The following is a 21,831-nucleotide window of genomic DNA, read 5'->3' as shown; positions in this document are numbered from 1 at the left end:
CTTTCCCAGCTGGGAGGGGGTGGGGCCAGTGGGGGATACTCCACCCTCTGCCTGCCCTCCCTTCCACCCAGGCTTCTTCGGGCTGTCTGTTGTTTCCTCATTCTGAGAGAGGCTCAGAGGGTGAGCTGGGGGGAGGAAAAGAAAGGGAGAAAAGGCTGTGAGCTGGTGGGCGCTGTGTGTGTCTGCACGTGTGCAGTTGTGAGTATGAGTGCTGGCCCCACCTTCCCCATCCCTGTCTCCACTGCCACAGGTCCCCACCTACCAGACTGGGAAATTTAGACAAGCTTGTCTATTAGAAGAGGAAATAGTTAAAGGAAACAACTTGCCAGTCTTTGAGACATGACCTTCCCCACTATGTGTTTTCTAATACAGTATCAGTTTCTTCATAACTTCCCAAATTCATTACATGGAAGGTTTTTCTCTCCGGTGTGCCTTCTGTTATAATGTACTCTTAGAACTGCCTTACGAGCAAAAGTTTTCCCACATTCATTACATTCATGTGGTTTCTCCCCTGTGTGAATTCTCTGATGTTCTCTGAGAGTTGAATTGTGGGCAAAAGCTGTCCCACATTCATTACACTCATAGGGTTTCTCCCCTGTGTGAATTCTCTGATGTGATTTCAGAACAGATATACGGGCAAAAGACTTCCCACATGCACTACATTCATACAGTTTCTCCCCTGTGTGAATTCTCTGATGTTCTCTGAGAGTTGAATTGTGGGCAAAAGCTGTCCCACATTCATTACACTCATAGGGTTTCTCTCCTGTGTGAATTCTCTGATGTGATTTCAGACCAGATATACGGGCAAAAGACTTCCCACATACACTACATTCATACGGTTTCTCACCTGTGTGAATTCTCTGGTGGGTACTGAGATTTGTCTTACGGGAAAAAGTTTTCCCACATGCATTACATTCATAGGGTTTTTCTCCTGTGTGAATTCTCTGATGTGTACTGAGGTGTATCTTTCTGGAAAAAGTTTTCCCACATTCATTACATTCATAAGGTTTCTCCCCTGTGTGAATTCTCTGATGTGTACTGAGATGCGATATCTTGGAAAAAGTTTTCCCACATGCATTACATTCATAGGGTTTCTCTCCTGTGTGAATTCTTTGATGTACTTGGAGGGCTGAATTATGAGTGAAAGTTTTTTCACAGTCATTACATTCATAGAGTTTTTCACCTGTGTGAATTCTCTGATGTACTCTAAGGGTTGAATTATGGGCAAAAGATCTCCCACAGTCACGACATTTGTACAGTTTCTCCCCTGTATGAATTCTCTGATGGCTACTGAGGTGTGTCTTCTGGGGAAAAGTTTTCCCACAAGCATTACATTCATAGGGTTTCTCCCCTATATGAATTCTCTGATGTGCACTGAGGTGTGTCTTGTTGGGGAAAGTTTTCCCACATGCAATACATTCATGGGGTTTTTTGCCGGTGTGAATTCTCTTATGCACTCTGAGATGTGATGATGTCTTGGAGAATGTTTTCCCACATTCAATACATTCATTTGGTTTCTCTTCTGTGTGAATTCTCTGGTGTTCTTTGATCTGTGCCACCCTGGAGAATGATTTACCATATTCATTATTTTGATAGAGTTTAATCTCTGTGTGTGTTCGCTGATGTACTAAGAGGGCACACTTCTTGTAAGATTTCCTACATTCATTGTTATCATAAGGTTTATTTTTTGTGTGAACTGTCAGATGTTCACTGAGGTTTGACATTTGACAGAAAGTTTTCCCACATTCATTATCTTCATAGAGCTGGGCCCCGATATGAGTTCCAGGATAATGAATAGTGTGTGAATTTGAACAGAAGAATTTCCCACACTCCTCACATTCACAGGTTTTCTCCTCTGAGTGGGTCCTCTGATGCTGAATGAGGTATGCTTTCCGGTAAAAGAACTCACTGTATTCATTACTTTCAAATGACTTCTCTCCTATATCGTTTCCCTGATTTACACTGAAAAGTGAGTTTTCAAGCAAGGATTCCCGAAGTTTACCACAGTGATAAAATTTCTCTTCTGTCGGAGTTCTTTGATGTACTGTAAGGTCTAAATCCTGGGAGGAGGCCCTTGTACTTGTGCATCCATTAAAAACACAGACCTTATCTGCAGTTTGTGTCTTCCGATGTACCAGAAGGGCTGATCTTTGGGTCAAGTTTTCCTCACATTTACTGCTTTCAAAAGCAGTTCTTTTAACAGTTCTTGTAACAGTCCTCTGAGGTTGAATGAGGAGTAAATTCCTGTTGAAATTATTTCCACTTTCATTACATTCATAGTGTGTCATAGTCATCTGAACTTTATCATATTCCACAATAGTGGCTTTGTCACAGGATCTCCCACATTCATTAATATCAAAGCATTTCTCCCTTGGACCAGTTCTCCTGTGGTTAAATAGAGTTGCGTTATCACAGTTTTTCCCAAATACATCATCCTTACATTATTCCTTTCCTGTTAGAGAATTCTTAACTATAAAACAGACAAAAGTGTTATCATGTAAAACTTTTCCAAATTCATTATATTCAAAAGGTTGCTCCAAGTTGGAAATTTCAAATGATCTTTCTTATAACTGAGAGCGTTCATATTTTTATACTCCTAAGACCTCTCTTCAGGATGAGCTTTCTCATGTTTGATATCAAGCTGCAACTTTTCACATACATTCGTGTAATCAACCTTTCTTGAAAAGTTTCTATCATTAATAATTACGTCAGAAATAAGTGTCAACTTCATTCTATGTGAGTCACATTCACAGGCATTTTTCCTGAGAAATCTGCAGTTATATCCAGATTAATTGGTTTTCCTAAAACTATCTACCTTTCTTTACTCAATGGTTTATCATCAATGAATATTACTTGCCAAAGAGGTTTCTCTTGTTTTTCCTGGTTCTCCTCAATGTGGACATCAACTTTGTAATATCCTAAAATTAGAAACATTGAAAACACTTGTGAATCTTAAATTTCTTATTATGAGGAGCTCATAATCATGTTTTGTTATGCTTTGTATTGTTTCTGGTCAGGTTTTCAAAGATTAATAACTCATGCACACCGACAGAAACACAAGACACACACACACTTTCTCTCTGCTCATCCACATTATTTAAAAAAATCAGAATTACTCCCAGTGCTAGCCAAAATGGATCAGTCTCCTTCTTCCAGGTCCTTACTCTTGCAATTAAAAAAATTTCTGGGGGGGAAAAACTCTCAGCAAAGTGGGAATAGAGGGATCATGCCTCAACATAATAAAAGCCATATTTAACAAACCTACAGCCAACATCATACTCAATGGGCTAAATTAAAACCATTTCCCCTAAGAACAGGAATGAGACAATGGATGTCTACTTTGTCCTAACCATAGCAATCAGACAAGAAGAAAAAAACAAAAGGCATCCAAGTTGGTAAGGAGAAAGTAAAACTGTTATTATTTGCAGATGACATGATATTGTATATAGAAAACCCTAAAGGCTCCATAAAAAAAACTACTAGATTTAACAAATTAATTTGAAAATGTAGCAGAAAACAAAATTAACACCCAAAAATTGATGTCATTTTTATACACCAACAATAAAATCTCAGAAAGAGAAACAAAAAATTATACTAGGAATTAGTAACATAAGGTTATCTTAAAAGAAATAAAAAATGTATATTTGTAAATTAATATGCTTCTAATTAAATCATGGGTGACAAAGTGCAGCTCACAGAAAATTAAGGTATTTTAAAGTGAATGAAAAGAAAAACAATTCAAAACATAGAAATTTGTGGGATGCAGCTAAAGTAGCACTGTGATAAATTCATAGCTTGAAATTTTTATATTAGCAAAAACAATCTCCAACCAGTTACCTAAGCTTCCACTTTAAGAAACGACACAAAGCTGAAACCTGTTTGGCTTGGTGGATAGAACGTCAGCCTGCAGACTCAAGGGTCCCAAGTTCGTTTCCGGTCAAGGGTATGTATCTTGGTTGCGGGCACATCCCCAGTAGAAGGTGTGCAAGAGGCAGCTGATTGATGTTTCTAACTCTCTATCCCTCTTTCTTCCTCTCTGTAAAAAAATCAATAAAATATATTTAAAAAGAAAGAACACAAAGAGCCCCGGATGGACGGCTCAATGGACTGGAGTGTCATTCCCTAGGCCAAAAGGTTGCAGTTTCAATGCCCAGTCTGGGCACATCTAGGTTGCAGATTTAGTCCCTCATCAGGGATGTAAGGGAGGTAACCAATCAATGTTTCTCTCTCTCTAAAATCAATGAACATATCTTTGGATAAGAATAAAAATAACTATAGAAAGAAAAGTTAAATCTAAAGAAAGAAGAAAATATTAAAGGTTAGCAAATAGAGTAAAACTGAAAATAACAGAGAAAAATCAAACCAAAGCTTACTTCTTCGAAAAGAAATTTTTTATGTGATAAAAATGAACCAAGGAAAAACAAGAAGACATGTTGTCAATATCAGAAATAAATACACGGGGGGATATAACTACAGACACAACAAACATTAAAGAGATAATAAAAGAATATTGAGAGAGACTCTATGCCCATAAGTTTAACAATTTATATGAAAGGACAAATTTCTTAAAAACAAAGAACTACCAAACTCACTCACGAAGAAAGAAAAGTCCCAAAAAGATATAGTTAAAAAATTGAATATGGAGGGGGGGGGGGGGGGGAATATGTGAGAAAAAAAACAACAACACAGCTCCAGGACCAGAAGGTGTTAACTACTGAATTCTACCAAACATTTAAAGAAGAAACAGTATCTCTTTTACATAATCTCTTCAAGAAATTACAATATGTAGATTTCCTGAATAATTTTAAGGCCTATGTCCTCACAGCAAAACCAAAGATAATTCAAGAAAAGAAACCTACAGACCAACATCCCTCATGACAATAAATATAAAAATACTAAAAACTAGTATCTAGCCCTGGTTTGGCTCATGGTTAGAGTGTAGGCCAGCAGACTGAAGGTTCACAGGTTCAATTTCAGTCAAGGGCAAGTACCACTGCAGATTTGGTTCCTGGCCCCAGTCAGGGAGTGTGCAGGAGGCAACATCAATGTCTCTCTCTCTCACACAATAATGTTTCTCTATCTCTGTCTCTCCCTTCCATTTTAAAGAGAAAAGAAAAAAAATCAATGAAAAATATCCTCTGATGAGGAATAGCAAAAAAATAAAGTAGCTAAAGGAACACAACTATATATAAAAATAAATAATCAGGATCAAGTGGGATTCATCTCAATAATGCAAAGTTGCCAATAGGAAAAAAAATCAATATAATCCATCATTTAACTGTCTAAAATATTAATACACACAACCACATCAATTAAGATAAAATATTTCATTAAATTGAAAATTCAACCATTAACCTAATAAAAGGAATCTACTAAAAGCCTATAGCTAACATCATACTTAATAGAGACTGAAAACTTTAACACTAAGATTAGAAAAAATAAAAAGGTGTTTACTCTCAAAAGCAGAAAAAGGTGTTGAGTAGAAAGTGTTTACTTCTACTAGAAATTGTAATGGAAGTTCCAACCAATGCAATAAAGCAAGAATAAAAATGAAAGATACAAAGTCTACCAAGAAAAATCACCAAAAAATTCTTTTAGAAAACTCCACAAACTAAGAATTTTCAGCAAAGTCAAAATACAGAGCTAATATACAAAAGCCAATAATATACAAATAATTGATCAACTGGAATTTGAAATTAGATATACAAGATAATTTACCATAGTACACTCACACACACCAGAAAAAAAACAAAAACCAACCCCCAAAACTGGTATCTGTATGCTGAAAACTACTGATGAAAGAAATCCTAAATAAATGGAGGTAAATGTCATTTATGAATTAGAATGCAATATATTATTAACATGTCGACTGTCTTTAATTTGATCTATAGATTTAATGCAATCCAAGCTGAAATGCCAGCATGCTTTTTTATATCAAAAGCTCATTTAAAAATTCATATAGAAAGTTGATGAACTCACACTACTCGATTTAAAAAATTAGCTACTATAGTAATGATAGCAAATGAATAAAAAAATAGACATCACAGAAATATACAATCTTAGACATACAAAGCATACATACAAATATATATGCAAACTGCACTCATCTGTTTTTCTGAGGTCATGCAAGTACTACTCAATGGAGAAATGATAACCTTTTCAAAATATGGTGCTAAAATAACTGAACAGCTTTTTCAAAAATTATACCTCACGCTTTCTATAAAAATTATCACTAAATGGATCACAAAATGCAAAATGTGGATTTTAAAATTTTCTAGAAAAAAAATCACAGGAATAAATCTGAGTTCTGATGTTTCTAGACAGGACAACAAAAGCATGGTCCTCACAGAAAATTGAAGAATGGACTTTGTCAAAGTTATTGTTTAGCCTTAGCCTCCTCTGAAATCATGCCAACAGAAGAATGGGGTGCAGCTCCAATACAGCCAAGTGGGAAAAGAAGTTCAGGTAAGCCACTAAACCTTTGTAGATAACCCCTGGGAGTTGGAGGACAAAGTTGCCACATTAACACTGAGCAGGGGTGAGACCTGGCTCCCACAAGCCTTCAGTAACAGTAACCACCCAGTTATTTTATCAGGTGCCAATGTCCTTATTTAAGTACTAGAGGCCTGGTGCAGGACATTCGTGCACTGGGAGGGGGTGGGGCACCCCCAGCCCAGCCTGTGCCCTCTTGCAGTCAGGGCACCCCCGGGACTGGTAGGCTCCCCAGGAGCGGGCCTAAGCCGGCAGTCAGACATCCTCCGAGGGTCCTGAGCACTGCTGGGGAGGAAGGAGAGACTCCCTCCAGCCCCGCTGCACTCACCAGCCATGATCCCAGCTTCTGGCTGAGCAGCGCACTGACCACCAGGGGGCAGCTCCCGCATTGAGCATATGTCTATCCTCTGGTGGTCAGTGCATGTCATAGCGACCAGTCATTCCGCTGTTTGGTTGATTTGAATATTAGGATTTTACTATTTAAGGATATCATTTATAGCCAATTAGTATGATCCAATCATTTATATTTAGTGACTGGGAAACATGTTTGAAATTTTGTCAACCTTTATGTTACACTATCTATTTAAATGGCTTCACAACAAAAACTTTCAATGAAAATATTTACTTAAAGATGACTTTACTTTTTTGCTTGAGGAACTGTACTGAAACTATGACTTCTGAAATTCCTAAAATTTTTTATTAGTTTACATAAAGGGCAATAAGCAGATGAAAAGATGGTTGACATCATTAGTGGTCAGAAAAACTATTATGGACGAACTAGAGGCCCAGTGCATGATATTCATGCACTCGGGGGTGGGGGCAGGGAAGGCGGTTCCCTCAGCATAGCCTGTGCCCTTTAGCTGTCTGAGAGCCGTCGGTCAGATATCCTTAGCACTGCTGCTGCGCTGGGAGAAGCTCCTGCCGCTGCCGCTGCACTCGCCAGCCATTAGCCCGGCTTGTGGCTGAGCAGCACTCCCCGATGGAGTGCACTGACCACCACGGGGCAGCTCCTGCGTTCAGCATCTGCCCCCTGGTGGTCAGTGTGTGCTAGATCAATTTGCCTATTACCCTTTTATTACATAGGATTGCATCCCCCTATCTCAGTTCACAGTTGGAAGCCTTAACTCCCAATTGTATATAATAAAAGGGCTCCCAGACTGCGAGAGGGCACAGGCTGGGCTGAGTGACCACCACCTCCCCACCCCCAAGTGCACAAATGATGTGCACCGGGCCTCTAGTGTAACTATATCTACTCTAATAAAAGAGTGAGATGCAAATTGACTGTTCCTTCGTGACACCCACCAGCCAATCAGGAGTGAGTATGCAAATCAACCCAACAAAGCTGGTGGGTTAATTTGCATATACAGTGGCCAGGGGCGGGGCAGGGTGGAGCGGGGCCTATGGCAGCATGGGAAGGTGGGAAGGCGGCTCTGGCCAGAGCAAAGACGGTGCCAGCAGCCAGGGTAAGGAAGGCCCATTCTTGCACAAATCTTTGTGCATCGGGTCTCTAGTTTAGACATAAAACCTTTAGAGAGGTAATTAAGATTAAATGAAGTCATAAAGGTGGGGCCCTAGTTCTACAGAACTGGTGTCCTTACAAAAACAGGAAGAGCCATCAGAGCTCCCTCTCCATGGGTGCAGAGGAAAGGCCACACGAGGATACACTGAGAAGGTGCTCACCTGCAAGCCAAAAAGAGGACTCACCAAAAATCTAGCCTGCTGGCACCATGATGTTAAGACCTTCAGCCTCCAGAATTGGGAGAAATATACTTCTATTATTTAACACATTAAGCGCCACGTCAGTCATTGGTGACTGACACTATCCTTTCCATCCAGACCGGTCAGTCACTGGTGCTGCCAACATATCAGTGAAATGGGTATCACGGGCTAAATGGAGAGGAAGACAAAACAGGCTTGGCACTTAATGTGTTAAACCACCCAGACTATGGTATTCTGTTATGCCAGCCCAGTTGACTAATAAAAAAATGCAAATCAAAACCTCAATGGTGTAGCATTTCACATTCACTAGGGTGGCTCCAATCAAACGTCAGGTAGTGAGTGCTGGAGAAGATGTGGAGGACCCAGAACCCTCAGGTGCTGTCACTGGGAGGTGAGATAGCACAGCCACTTTGGAAGACAGTCTGGCAGTTCCACAGTTACCATCTAAGCCAGAAATTCCACTCCTACTAGAAACTCAAGATAAATAAGAGCTTATGTCCAACCAAAACCTTGTAAATGAATGATTAATTAGCACTACTCAATAATAGCCAAAAGATAGCATCCTAAATGTCCACTGACTGATTAATGAGCAAACAAACGTGGTATGTTCAATGAAATATTCTTTCCATAAAAAGGATGAAATATTAATATATGCTATAATATGAACCTTGTAATGCAAAGTGGAAAAAAACAAAACACAATAACAAAAGAACACATAATGTGTAACTCCATTTATTTGAAATGTCCAGAATAGCCAAATTCATAGAAACAGAAGCAGAGTAGTGTGCTAGGACTGGATAGGCCAGAGGGCAGGGAGGTAACATAGCTGAGTGGCATGAGGTTTCTCTCAGAGGGGAAGAAAACTGACTGTGGTGAATGTATCTGTCTATGAATATAATAAAAGCCACTGAATTAATTGTACACTTTTAAAGGGTGAATTATATGACATGCAAATTATATCTCAATAAAGCTGTTTAAAAGCAAAAACAATTTACTAAAGCCTTTCCCTTAAAGGCTTAACCACCCAAAGAGTTTCCTTTGTCCGTGCTCACCTGGGTACCTCTGGCTTAGGGATTCTTCCTCTACGGGCCAGGGCTCTCCACCTCGCTCCAACATTAAGATCACCTCGGGTTTGGTAACGCAATACCCTGTGCATACAACAATTGAAGGGATATTTAGAGCAGATCCATGGGCTTTTTAGTTTCTGAAGGTGGAGAAAGATACAGCAGCAGGAGAAACATAAAGGTACCTGTTTGCAGTTTTTAATGGGAAAGTAATGTCACAAACATCGCTTCTATTTCTCTAAAGGTTTCAGTTACTTGGGCCTCTTAATCAAAAACATTGATCTCTATAAAGGATCCATGTGCTTTGATCATTTAAAAGGCGAGGAAATGTGCCTAAGGGGAGTTGCCGGGAAGGGCTGCTCACCCAGGGAGACGAGGTGGCTGTAGTTCTCCAGCATCACCTCTCTGTACAGGGCCCTCTGCCCGGCTCCCAGGCGCTGCCACTCCTCCCTGCTGAGCTCCACGGACACGTCTTCGAACGACACCGATCCCTGCAATGCATCTTGTTAAAAAGTTCTGAATTATGTGGCAAAGAAAATACCTTTGAGAACTATTTTATTATGTGGCAAAGAAAATACCTTTGAGAACTATTTTCCTATTTACTCTAAAGGCTCAAAAACAGGTACCAAGGATGTCTAATTTTAACTTCATTTGTCTTTAATGTGGAGTTACTCAATTAGCTTCTAATGTACCATAATTCATTTATATTTATGAATTATAGTTTTATTTTTGTTAACCTTTACCCAAGGATATTTTTCCATTGATTTTTTTAGAGTGGAAGGGAGGGAAGAAGGGGGAGAGGAGGAGAGGGAGAAAGAGAAATATCAATGTGAGAAAAACACATCGATTGGCTGCCTCTGACATGCACCCTGACTAAGGCCAGGGATGGAACCTACAACTCAAGTAGGTGCCCTTGACCGGGAATCGACCCATGACCCTTCAGTGCGCAGGCCAACACTCTAACCACTAGGCCAAACAAGCCAGGCCGAATTACAGATTTTTAAGACAAAAAAAAAAAAAAAAATCCAGTGTAAAGAGACTTCTTACAACTCTCCTAAATCCCAAGTGACTATCCTGGGTATCCTAGAGAATTCTAGGATGTTCAATCCCTCCTTGGACATCATTACCATAAATAGTGGGAGTCAAGAAAGATACATGTAAGCTGTGGAGATATCCTACATGATTGAGCTTATGAATACATAAATGTATAAAGATATATAAATCTAGAGCTCATGAAGAGCAAAGAACAACCTGCCAGGGAGGCGGAATCAGGGAGACCAGTGTGAGAGAGCACAATCTGGCCTGAAGTAGCAGCACCCGCTGTAAGGAAAGGGAAGCAGTCACGGCGCAGAAGCAACCACCAACGTGGTAACCACTGACGTAGCCGCCCAGTCCAGCAACGAGCTGCTCCGGGAACACTGGTGCCAAACACTGATGTGGGAACAAAGCAAACCCTGTGCCACAGGCTCTCCTGTGACGGATCTGTTCACGCTGCAGCTGAAGAGTCTGGGAACACAGAGCTGGGACCGTCCCTCACTCTAGGACGCACACAGTGCCAGAACACAGGAAGGAGGCGGAGGATGGAGACCAACACTGGGAGGTAATAGCAGTTTAGGCAGTAACTGAAGTTATCGGGAGTCAAACAGCAACTTGAGCATGAAGGAAATGAGCAAAGAAAAGTACCAAAAACAACATTTGAGGAATATTAAAAGAGGCTGGCAGAGCCCTGCAGTGTTGCTCAATGGTTAGGCCTGTGCACTGAAGGGCCTTGAATTTAATTCCTGGTCAAGAGCAAGTACCTTGGTTGTAGGTTCAATCGCCAGGTCCAATCAGGGGTCTGGTTGGGGCTCATGTGGAAGGCAACCAACCAATCAATGTGTCTCACATTGATGATTTTCTCTCTCTCTCTCTCTCTGTCTCTCCCTCCCTACCTTTCCTTTCCCCTCTCCCTCCCTTCAACTCTCTCTCTAAAAATTAATGGAAAAAATATCGGGTGAGGATTAACAAATAAAAATAATCCTATCTAATTAAAGAGTAATATGCAAACTGACTATCACCCCAACACACAAGATGACTGCCTCCATGTGGTCAAAGATGGCTGCCCCCGTGTGGACAGAAGATGGCCACCACAAGATGGCTAGCAAGAGAGAGCAATTGGGAGGGATCAGGTGTGCAAGGGAGAGCAGTTGTGCATGATCAGATCAGCAGGGGAGGGCAGTTGGGAGGGACAAGGCCTGCAGGGGAGTGCAGTTGGGGGCGAACAAGCCTGCAGAGGAGGGCAGTTGTGGGGACCCAGGCCTGCAGGGGAGGGCAGTTGGGAGGGACTAGGCCTGCAGGGAGGGCAGTTAGGGGCAATCAGACTGGCAGGTAGAAGCAGTTAGGGGCAATCAGGAAGGCAGGCAGGTGAGCAGTTGGGAGCCAGCAGTCCTGGATTGTGAGAGGGATGTCTGGCTGCCAATTTAGGCCAGATCTCACTGCAGTTGGACATCCCTCAAGGAGTCCCAGATTGGAGAGGGTGCAGGCTGGGCTGAGGGACAACACCCCAACCCCCATGCACGAATTTTGTGCACCGGGCCTCTAGTTCATATAATAAAAGTCTAAGCAAACATTACGGCAGAACGAGCAGAAGAACCCGTCGCTACAATGTGCATGACGAGGGGCCAGACGCTCAATGCAGGAGCTGCTCCCTAGTGGTCAGTGGGATCCCACAGGGGGAACACCAGTCAGACAGAAGCCTGGCTCATGGCTGGTGAGTGCAGCAGCAGTGGCGGGAGCCTCTCCAGCCTCCACTGCAGCTCTAAAGAACAGCAAACCCAGTGGCAAGGAGCAGCGAGCAGGCAGGCGGAAGGAGCAAGGAGTCCCGGACTACAAGAAGGTATGTCCAACTGCCGACTTAGGCCCAGTCCCCACGGGGAGCAGGCCTAAGCAGCAGGCAGACATCCCCTGAGGGGCCCCAGACTGCATGCGAGAAGGCATAGGCCAGCCCTGCCCCAGTGAACAAATTTCATGCACCGGGCCTCTAGCAATAAACAAAAAGCACTGGCAGAAAAAATATAGGCCACAAAGCCAGAGAACTTTTTAAAAAGTAATGATAGATGCATGAGAGAGCAGAGTCTTGAAAAATGAAAAATGGAAAGTTTCCACAAGTCTTCAAAGGGGCAGGTGGTGAGAAGCAGAGAGTTGCTATTCAAGGAGCATAAGTTTCACTTCTGAAAACATTACGCTCTAGAGAACTCTGCACAACAGTGTGCCTCTAGTTAACACTGAATTGTACACACAGAAATGTGCTGAGAGTGGATCTTATCACAATTAAAAAATAGAAAAAAAGGGAAAGGAGATTAAGAGATAAGAGGACAGACACAATCCAATTACATGTTCATTCATGTCTTCATCACTGAGTGAATACCTCCTCTGTGTGAAGCTCAGAACTAGTAGCTGGGAACTAGGTAAAACAAATGCATACAAGAACAGGAACACTTCTCATTAAATTTATTTTAATCTAAAAAAATTAAAGAGCCGAAACCGGTTTGGCTTAGTGGTAGAGCGTCAGTCTGCGGACTGAAAGGTCCCAGGTTCGATACCGGTCAAGGGCATGTACATTGGTTGCGGGCACACCCCCAGTGGGGGGTGTGCAAGAGGCAGCTGGTCGACGTTTCTCTCTCATCGACGTTTCTAGCTCTCTATCCCTCTCTCCTCCTCTCTGTAAAAAATTAATAAAATATATTTTTAAAAATTAATTAATTAATTAATTAATTAAAGAAAATATTAAAGAACATTATAAACTGATGAACCAAAAGACAGATATAAAGATAGTAAAGCAACAAGCAGACTGTCAAATTACAGCGGGGAGGATAGGGAGATCTGGGGGAGATAAGAGATCAACCGAAGGACTTGTATACATGCATATAAGTACAACCAATAGACACAGAACTCTGGGGAGGGAGGGTATGTATGGGACGGGGGGAGCAATGTTAAAATATGTACACAGATAATTTAATAATAAAATAAATTAATAAATTAATAAAACAATGTATAACAGTTAAAAAAAGAAAGAAAGAAAGAAAACTTAACTATATTTTCCAAAACTAAAAAATTAGTAATAAAAATGAAATTTTTTTTCATTTTACTAAGCTTTAATATTTGGCTTAATATAATTCAGGTGAACTTTTTTTTAATTAAGCTAACAAGTGATTTAGGTTAAAATGTTGAAGAGGGATCACAGAAAATTATCTTCTCCATTTAAAGCAATGAAAAAACTGGCAAAAATTATAGAAGTTGGCAAAGGCAATCTGTGGAAATATACAAAGAAAATGGCTAACTCACAGTAAGAACAATATTGTGTCCTTTTAATTTAGCCCTCGCTCTCCAACTCTCCAGTAGTTTGAAAACCAACCAGCAACCAGCAGCCTGGCAACTATAAGGGGGTTGGGTTTCCATCAAATCAAAACCTCATTCCCAAAACCTATCCTCCTCAGACTATTCCAAAAAATTCAAGAGGACAGAACATTTCCAAGTTCATTCTATGAAGCCAGCATTATCCTAATCCCAAAACCAGAAAAAGACAACACAATGAAAGAGAATTAAAGGTCAATATCCCTCATAAACATAGATGCCAAAATCCTCAACAAAATTCTAGTAAATCGGATCCAGCATTACATCAGAAAGATCATAAACCATGACCAAGTGGGATTTATTCCAGGAATGCATGGATGGTACAATATCTGCAAATCAATAAATGTGATACATCATATAAACAAAATGAGAGACAAAAAAATCATATAATCATATCCATTCATGCAGAAAAAGTATCTGACAAAATCCAACATCCTTTCTTGATAAAAGCTCAGCATAGTGGGAATAGAGGGATTATATCTCAACATAATAAATGCCTTATATGACAAACCTACAGCCAACATCATACTCAATGGGCAAAAACTAAACTGATTCCCCCTCAGAACAGGAACAAGACAGGGATGCCCACTTTCACCACTCCTGTTCGATATAGTACTGAAAATGCTAGTCATAGGTTCCAGCACCATTTATTGAAGTGGACCCAAACCACTATGCTCAATATTTGCCAAAGGAGGCATGAACACTGATCAGACAAGAAGAAATAAAGGGCATCAAATTGGAAAAGAAGAAGTAAAATTGTCCTTATTCACAGATGACATAATACTGTATATAGAATACCCCAAAGACTCCATAAAAAAACTACAAGACCTAATCAATAAATTTGGCAATGTAGCAGGATACAAAATTAACACCCAGAAATCTATGGCCTTTTTACACACCAATAATGAACTCACAGAAAGAGAAATGAAAAAAAACAACCACCATTTACCATCGCACCAAAAATATTAAGATACCTAGGTATAAACTTAACTAAGGAGGTAAAAGTGATACTCGGAAAACTACAGAACACTGAAAAAAGAGATAGAGGAAAACATAAACAGATGGAAGAACATACCATGTTCATGGATTGGTAGAATCAATATCATTAAAATGTCTATACTATCCAAAGCAATCTATAGATCCAATGCACTCCCCATTAAAATACCAATGGCATATTTCACAGACCTAGAAAGAACTCTCCAAAAATTCATCTGGAATAAAAAAAGACCCTGAATAGCTGCAGCAATCATGAGAAAGAAGAACAAAGTAGGTGGGATCTCTATACCAGACATCAAGCTTTATTACAAAGCCATTATTCTCAAAACAACCTGGTACTGGCACAAAAACAGACATATAGACCAATGGAACAGAATAGAGAACCCAGAAATCAACCCAAACCACTATGCTCAATATTTGACAAAGGAGGCAAGAATATACAATGGAGTCAAAACAGTCTCTTCAATAAATGGTGCTACGAAAATTAGACAGATACTTGCAAAAAAAAATGAGCTAGACCACCAACTTACACCATACACAAAAATAAACTCAAAATGGATAAAGGTTTTAAACATAAGATGGGAAACCATAAAAATACTAGAGGAATCCATAGGCAGCAAAATCTCAAAATATGCCCAAGAAATTTCTTCACGGATACAGCTCCAAGGGCAATGGAAACAAAAGAGAAAATAGACAAATGGGACTACATCAAAATAAAAAGCTTTATACAACCAAAGAAACCATCAACAAAACAAGAAAACCCACTGCCTGGAAGAATGAATTTGCCAATGTTATCTCCAATAATGGTTTAATCTCCAACTTTTACAGGGAACTCATACAACTTAACAAAAGGAAGATAACAACCCAATCAAAAAATGGGCAACAGACCTAAAAGATACTTTTCAAATGAAGGCAGAAGGAAGGCTAAGAGACATATGAAAACATGCTCAAAGTCACTAATAATCCTAGAGATGCAAATCAAAACAACAATGTGGCATCAGAATGGCTATCATCAACTAGTCAACAGAAGACAAGTGCTGGCCAGGAACCCTTGCTCACTGCTGGTGGGAATGCAGACTGGTACAACCACTGTGGAGAACAGTATGGAGTTTCCTCAAAAAACTAAAAATGGAACTCCCAATTGATCCAGTGATCCCACTTCTAGGAATATATCCCAAGAAACTAGAAACACCAATCAGAAAGGATATATGACCCCTATATATGTTCATAACAGCACAATTTACCATAGCTAACATTTGGAAACAGCCTAAGTGCCCATCAGCAGATGAGTGGATTATAGAACTGTGGTACATCTACACCATGGAATACTATGCTGTGGTAAAAAAGAAGGAATTCTTACCATTTGCAACACCATGGATGGACCTGGAGAGCATTATGCTAAGCAAAATAAGCCAGTCAGAAAAAGATAATATCACAAGATCTCACTCATATATGGAATATAATGAACAACACAAACTGATGAACAAAAACAGATCCAGAGACAGAGAAGCATCGATCAGACCATCAAACCTCAGAAGGAAGGTAGGGGAGGGTGGAGATAAGGGGAAGAGATCAACCAAAGGACTTGTATGCATGCATGTAAGCCTAACCAATGGACTTGTATACCACGGGGGTGAGGGCATGAGTGAGGGTGTAAAGGGGGAGGCAATGGGACTGTAAGGACACATATGTAATATCTTAATCATTAAAGAAAAAATTTAAAAACAAAAACACCTCATTCCCAGAAAACTGTCATCATCTGGTGTATTTGGTGGTTGCCTGAAAGACCCTGCTTACAAGGAAGTCTTTATTTGAGCTAACTTGGAGCTTACATAGTGGGAACAGACTATCTTCAGAGCATCTGTCAAAACATTGAAAGGCAAAAAACAAACACTGAAAGGCATCTGTTTAACTTAGTGGCTACCAGAAGTGGTGAATAATAGCAGGGGCAAACAATGACCAATCAAGAAGCTTAAAAGGAAATGCTAGGGAATAAAATGTCAATAAAGATTCCATAGCCCTAACCAGTTTGGCTCAGTGGATAGAGCATTGGCCTGCGGACTCAAGGGTCCCGGGTTCGATTCTGGTCAAGAACATGCACATTGGTTGTGGGCACATATCCAGTAGGGAGTGTGCAGGAGGCAGCTGAATGATGTTTCTCTCTCATCGATATTTCTAACTCTGTATCCCTCCTCTTTCCTCTCTGTAAAAAATTAATAAACTATATTAAAAAAAGATTCTGTAAAGCCCCTGTATACCATATTCCTGAGAATCTGGAAGGCCACTTACATGCAGTTCGTATTTACGCAAAGTAATTCATATTTATGCTGAGTAATTTTGAGGATATTCAATTGATCCATCAGAAAAATGTCTTAATTCAACCCCTGTGTCTGAGTTTCTGAAAACTAGTACTGATTGAGTTTACATATAGCATTAAGTCTTCCACTTTCACTGAAGAACAATTAGAGACAATATTCTATGTTATTTCAGGATTATATTACTGGAAAGTTGTTAACTAAAAAAGATGCCTACTTGAAAACAACAAAGATATTTTTTATCTTCAATTTTCTTTACAATATGGGGAATCAGTCTGCTTTATCTCCTCACCAATGTCAGCCTTTAAGGAAGTATTGTCTGACATTCTGACAGATATCAGAACCCTCAGGAATAAATTTCTGCATATATCCACATGCCAACTTTGTTCTGCTATTCCTCTGTATTTCTATATCTTCTCTGAATGCACCTGGTCCATTTCTATTTCTATTTTTCCATGCTACCATAGAAACACTTAAGCCGTTATAAAATCCACTGTAAAATAAATAGGTTATTAAAAATTGAACTCACCTGAGCTTTGTACATTTTCTGCTGCTCCTGCAGGAAGGTAAAAAACTGTGAAGGTTTAGCTAGGGAAAAGGGAAGAGAAATGGGTCATGAGTAACCTGGTCTGCCTTACAATTCCTACATTCATCTGCCTAAAAAAGCTCATAACGCCGGAAAAAGGCTCCCGATGGAGAATGTCCCTTTGACATTCTTTTTCTATTATTGATTTCAAAGAGGAAGGAAGAGGGAGAGACTGAAACATCAATGATGAGAGAGAATTATTGACTGGCTACCTCTTGCATTCCCCCACCAGAGATCAAGCCCACAACCTGGGCATATGCCCCCCCAACCAGGAATCGAACCGTGACTTCCTAGTTCATAGGTCCATGCTCAACCACTGAGCTACACCAGCTGGGTCCCTTTGACAGTCTTGAGAAGGAACAGCAAAAACCACACAGAGGTAGCAGCACATGAAAAACTGCATCTCTGGGATGGTCACATGGGCTTAATTTTGCCTTTTCATTAAGTAAACTGCTTTTTGTTAATGAATGAACAATTTATGCTCCCTCCTAATTAAAACAAAACAAAACAAAAAAAACATTTAAAAAGTAAATAAAGCAGAAGACTTGTTAAGGAAATTCAGGTGCACCAGAGGCGAAGCCCTCTACTTTCATTAAAACTAATGTCAAAAAACTACTCTGGCTGGATTATTAATCAACTTCTTGTCTTTACAGCTTCTTCTCCTCAGAAAACTCTAAAATATGATGGGACATTTTATGTAAGAAATCTATTCTTAAACTTTTTGCTCTAAATTGGTTACAGTTTCTAAAAAGACCTTTTGAGAAGATGGTTATAGCACTTAGCTGTGTGAGGAAATAGTGCTGTGTTGCTGCTATTGGATTCTGCTCTGGGTGACAAAAATCATTCATTTGGGGACCAATCACTTTGGATTTTCAAAAGTGGCCAATATAGAAAATCCTTCTACGCTCGCTCTGAGATCTCTATGTTCAGGAAAGAGGGAGCATCTGCATAATTCTAGATGCAACGTGTGGTGATGGATGGGGAATAGAGCCGCTCAGAATCTGGAGTGAGGGCAGAATAAAGGAAACCTGGCGCTCAGGATTTCATCAGCTCTGGCAGGTCACACCTTCCCTGCACATCCGTCACCAGCCATCCACTGAAGGGCCTTTTCCTGTGCAGCTGGACACCACCCATCCCTCTCAACACAAGCCTCCCCGCTCCCAGTTCCCCCCGTCACACAGTCTGTGACGGCTTTTGGCTGTGGCAACGTCACCCAGTTTGACTCATGCTGCACAGGCACCAAGACCTGCTTCGAGTGGAGCAAACCAGCATCCGCTCCTTTCTAGAAATGTCTGCCTCAGCTCTGAAGTTCTGGGGAAGGGTCTGTCAGGATGGCTGTGTTTCTGGGACTCCCTCTTTCCTGACTTCAAAGAGTTACTTTGCTCCAGAGGAAGGTGACCTGAGCCCGCGAAACAAATGCACTTTATCTGAAACCGTCCTCCAACATTCTAAACCTGACCCTTTTGGAATTCACTGAAAATGTACTAACCAGTACGGCAGCCATTAGCTGCTCGCAACTACTACATCGGAAATGTGGCTGCTGCCACAGGACAAAGTCCTATTTTGACTGTACTGAATTAGATCAGTAACAGTAACTTCACCTCCTTTTCTTTTCACTGGCTGCGGGAACTTTTTAATGACGTCTGTATATTATATTTGCATTATCTTTCTATTGGCCGCCACCGCCAGACTGGGCCTTCGGGGACGGAGGCAGCCTGGACAGTGCAGGAAGCCACAGAGCCCCAGCGGGCCCGGGCTCTGGAGAAAACCCAGGAACCCCAGGATATTTACCCAGCGGTGAGGTCCTGTCCCCGCTCACTTCACAGCCATGTCTCTGGGAAGCTGGGGACAGGCTACCCTTCTAAGTGCTCCAAACTCTGGGTTCGGGTCGGGAGGATTTTTACAAGAGCAAGAAACAGGGGGTAAAATCTATATTTGCACCCTACCTCTCTCCGCGGCCAGCTCGTGCATCATCCCGCCCCCAGGAGAGTCCTGTTCCTTCTTAACACGGCACGTCCACGCGGAGCTGTGGGCTTGCTGTCAGCGCTCACTGAAACGAAAAGGGAACAAAGTGTCTGGGGAGCCATTTACACAGTGACCACACGGCATTTGGCAACATGTTTTGCAGATGACACCTTACTCGGTTCTCAGAGTAACTGCACCAACTAGGAGTTCGCTGTGAACCTCAGGAGGGTGCGCTGCCCTCGCGCCGCCTGCAGTCCCCACGCCCGCCGCACGGGGCGTCCTCCCCCAGGAGGACTCAGTCCCGCCCGCGCCGCGGAGCCGGTGGCGAGCCCCGCAGCACCCGGGCCAGCGGGAGGGGGGGCCCACCTGCAGAACCCGGGCTGCCGCTCCCGCAGGGGCTCCGTGCGCCCTCCCAGGTGCACAGGCGCGGCTTCCGCACGCACCGGAAGGCGGCGGGGAGGGGGCGGGGCCGGCGAGCACCTGCGCAGAGTGACTGCTGAAGGCCCTTTCCGGGAGGCCTGCTCCGTAGGTCCACACATTCAAGACTACATTTCCCATGAAACCTTGAGCCCAAAGGAAGTAATTTTTGAAGCATTTCCGCTTCAGTAGCCCCAGGTGCCTGACTCTGGAGACTTCCTTGAATCCACAGCAATTTGGGGTTAGACTTTAGGGCCTGATAACACGTTGCCAAGTGTGATACTTGATGGGATCCGGGTTAGAAAGACAAAGAGCCACAAGAGACAACATTTGTGCCAGAACGAATATGAACCAGATATTAGAAATATTAAGGGAAATTACCATTACCTTGGTTAGTGTGATAATACAAGGGTGGACAAAAGTAAATTATTAATAATAAATAAACAATAATTAATAATATAGGAATAAACTTTTGTGTACTCTTCACTGTAAACTTATTTTTGCCCACCCTTGTATTTGGACTATGCAGGAAAATGCCTTACTTTAAAGGTACATACTGATATAGTTATGTACCTATCATATATTTATAATTTACTTTTTTTTTAATATATTTTATTGATTTTGTACAGAGAGGAAGGGAGAGAGATAGAAAGCTAGAAACATCGATGAGAGAGAGTCATCGATCAGCTGCCTCTTGCACACCCTCTACTGGGGATGTGCCCGCAACCAAGGTACATGCCCTTGACCGGAATCGAACCCGGGACCCTTCAGTCCCCAAGCTGACGCTCTATCCATTGAGCTAAACCGGTCTCGGCATAATTTACTTTTTAAAAATTAAACAAAAAAGAGAAAGCAAATATGTTAAAAGATTAAGACTCATTAAGCCCTAACCGGTTTGGCTCAGTGGATAGAGAGTTGGCCTGCGAACTGAAAGGTCCCAGGTTTGATTCAGGTCAGGGGCACATACTTTGGTTGTTGGGAACATCCCCAGTAGGAGATATGCAGGAGGCAGCTGATTGATGATTCTAACTATCTCTCTCCCTTCCTCTCTGTAAAAAAACAATAAAAAATATTTTTAATAAAATCCCCAATCTCCTTCCATCTCACCCTACACCATGTCTTTTACTGTTTATTAAAAAGAAATTCAAACACTCTGAATAGCAGAAATAGTAAAATGAGCAACATTCATACATACTGCATAGCAGAGATTGGATTTTGCTTTATCAAAAGCTGTCATGTGGTCTTCCAAAAGCAGATATATCATTTTGCATTCTCACCAGCAATGAAAGAGGGATCTCCTGCTCCACATCCTCACCGACATTGTGTTGCCAGTGTTTTGGATTTTGGCCATTCTAGGTGTGTACTGGTATCCTGTAATTTGCGATTCTATGATAACACCTGATGCTGGGCTTCTTTTCATCTTCTTTTGTGAGGTGTATTTCTGTTCAATTCTTTCACCCCATTTTGTATTGGGTTCAACATCTTATTTCTGGATTTTAAGAGTTTTTTGTATATTTTGGATAAAATTTCTTTATTAGATATATCTTCTGCAAGTATTTTCTCTGAGTGTGATTTGTCTTTTCATTCTCTTCATTTTTTCCACAGAGCAAAAGTTTTTAATTTTAATGAAGTCAAATTGATCAATTTGTTTATTCATCCTATGTAATAAAAGCCTAATATACAAATTATTCCCTTGGGTGGTTGTTCAATCAGGAGTTTGACCAGGAGATCGGGAGTTCAACCGCTTGCTATGATGAGCACTGGCCACCAGGGGCAGCGTGGAACACAGCAGGTGTCAGCTACGAGGCACCTGGGTGGGGGTGGGGCCTGCCACCTCTCGCTGGCTACCTGGGGGCGGGGGTGGAGGGTGATGGGAAGGAGGTGT

At 41.3% G+C, this 21,831-nt stretch overlaps 1 protein-coding gene across 1 annotated transcript; it reads right to left on the bottom strand.

The window, feature by feature from the left end:
- Positions 1–90: 90 nt before the first annotated feature.
- Positions 91–20,011, bottom strand: LOC118708709 (zinc finger protein 2 homolog). Its single transcript, XM_036420133.2, has 8 exons — positions 19,896–20,011; positions 19,511–19,614; positions 17,508–17,566; positions 12,682–12,717; positions 9,640–9,766; positions 9,264–9,359; positions 2,858–2,918; positions 91–2,385 (listed from the first exon to the last, which is right to left on the bottom strand). The coding sequence occupies exons 2-8, from the start codon at positions 19,536–19,538 to the stop codon at positions 384–386; spliced, it is 2,409 nt and encodes an 802-aa protein (XP_036276026.1). The 5' UTR covers positions 19,539–19,614; positions 19,896–20,011; the 3' UTR covers positions 91–383.
- Positions 20,012–21,831: the final 1,820 nt, after the last annotated feature.

Source organism: Pipistrellus kuhlii, unplaced genomic scaffold, assembly GCF_014108245.1.
Source record: "Pipistrellus kuhlii isolate mPipKuh1 unplaced genomic scaffold, mPipKuh1.p scaffold_m20_p_62, whole genome shotgun sequence".
Classification (NCBI taxonomy): domain Eukaryota; kingdom Metazoa; phylum Chordata; class Mammalia; order Chiroptera; family Vespertilionidae; genus Pipistrellus; species Pipistrellus kuhlii.
This window is presented reverse-complemented; position numbering and strand designations above follow the sequence as displayed.

Bases quoted from the DNA above. Each gene is read 5' to 3' on its own strand.
- LOC118708709 (XM_036420133.2), bottom strand. From the start codon at position 19,538: ATGATGCACGAGCTGGCCGCGGAGAGAG. The intron at 12,718-17,507 runs GTGAGTTCAATT...TGTTTTACCTAG, and splicing joins AGAAAATGTACAAAGCTCAG to TTCCCAGCTACTAGTTCTGA. The intron at 9,360-9,639 runs GTGAGCAGCCCT...TTGTATGCACAG, and splicing joins CAGCCACCTCGTCTCCCTGG to GGTATTGCGTTACCAAACCC.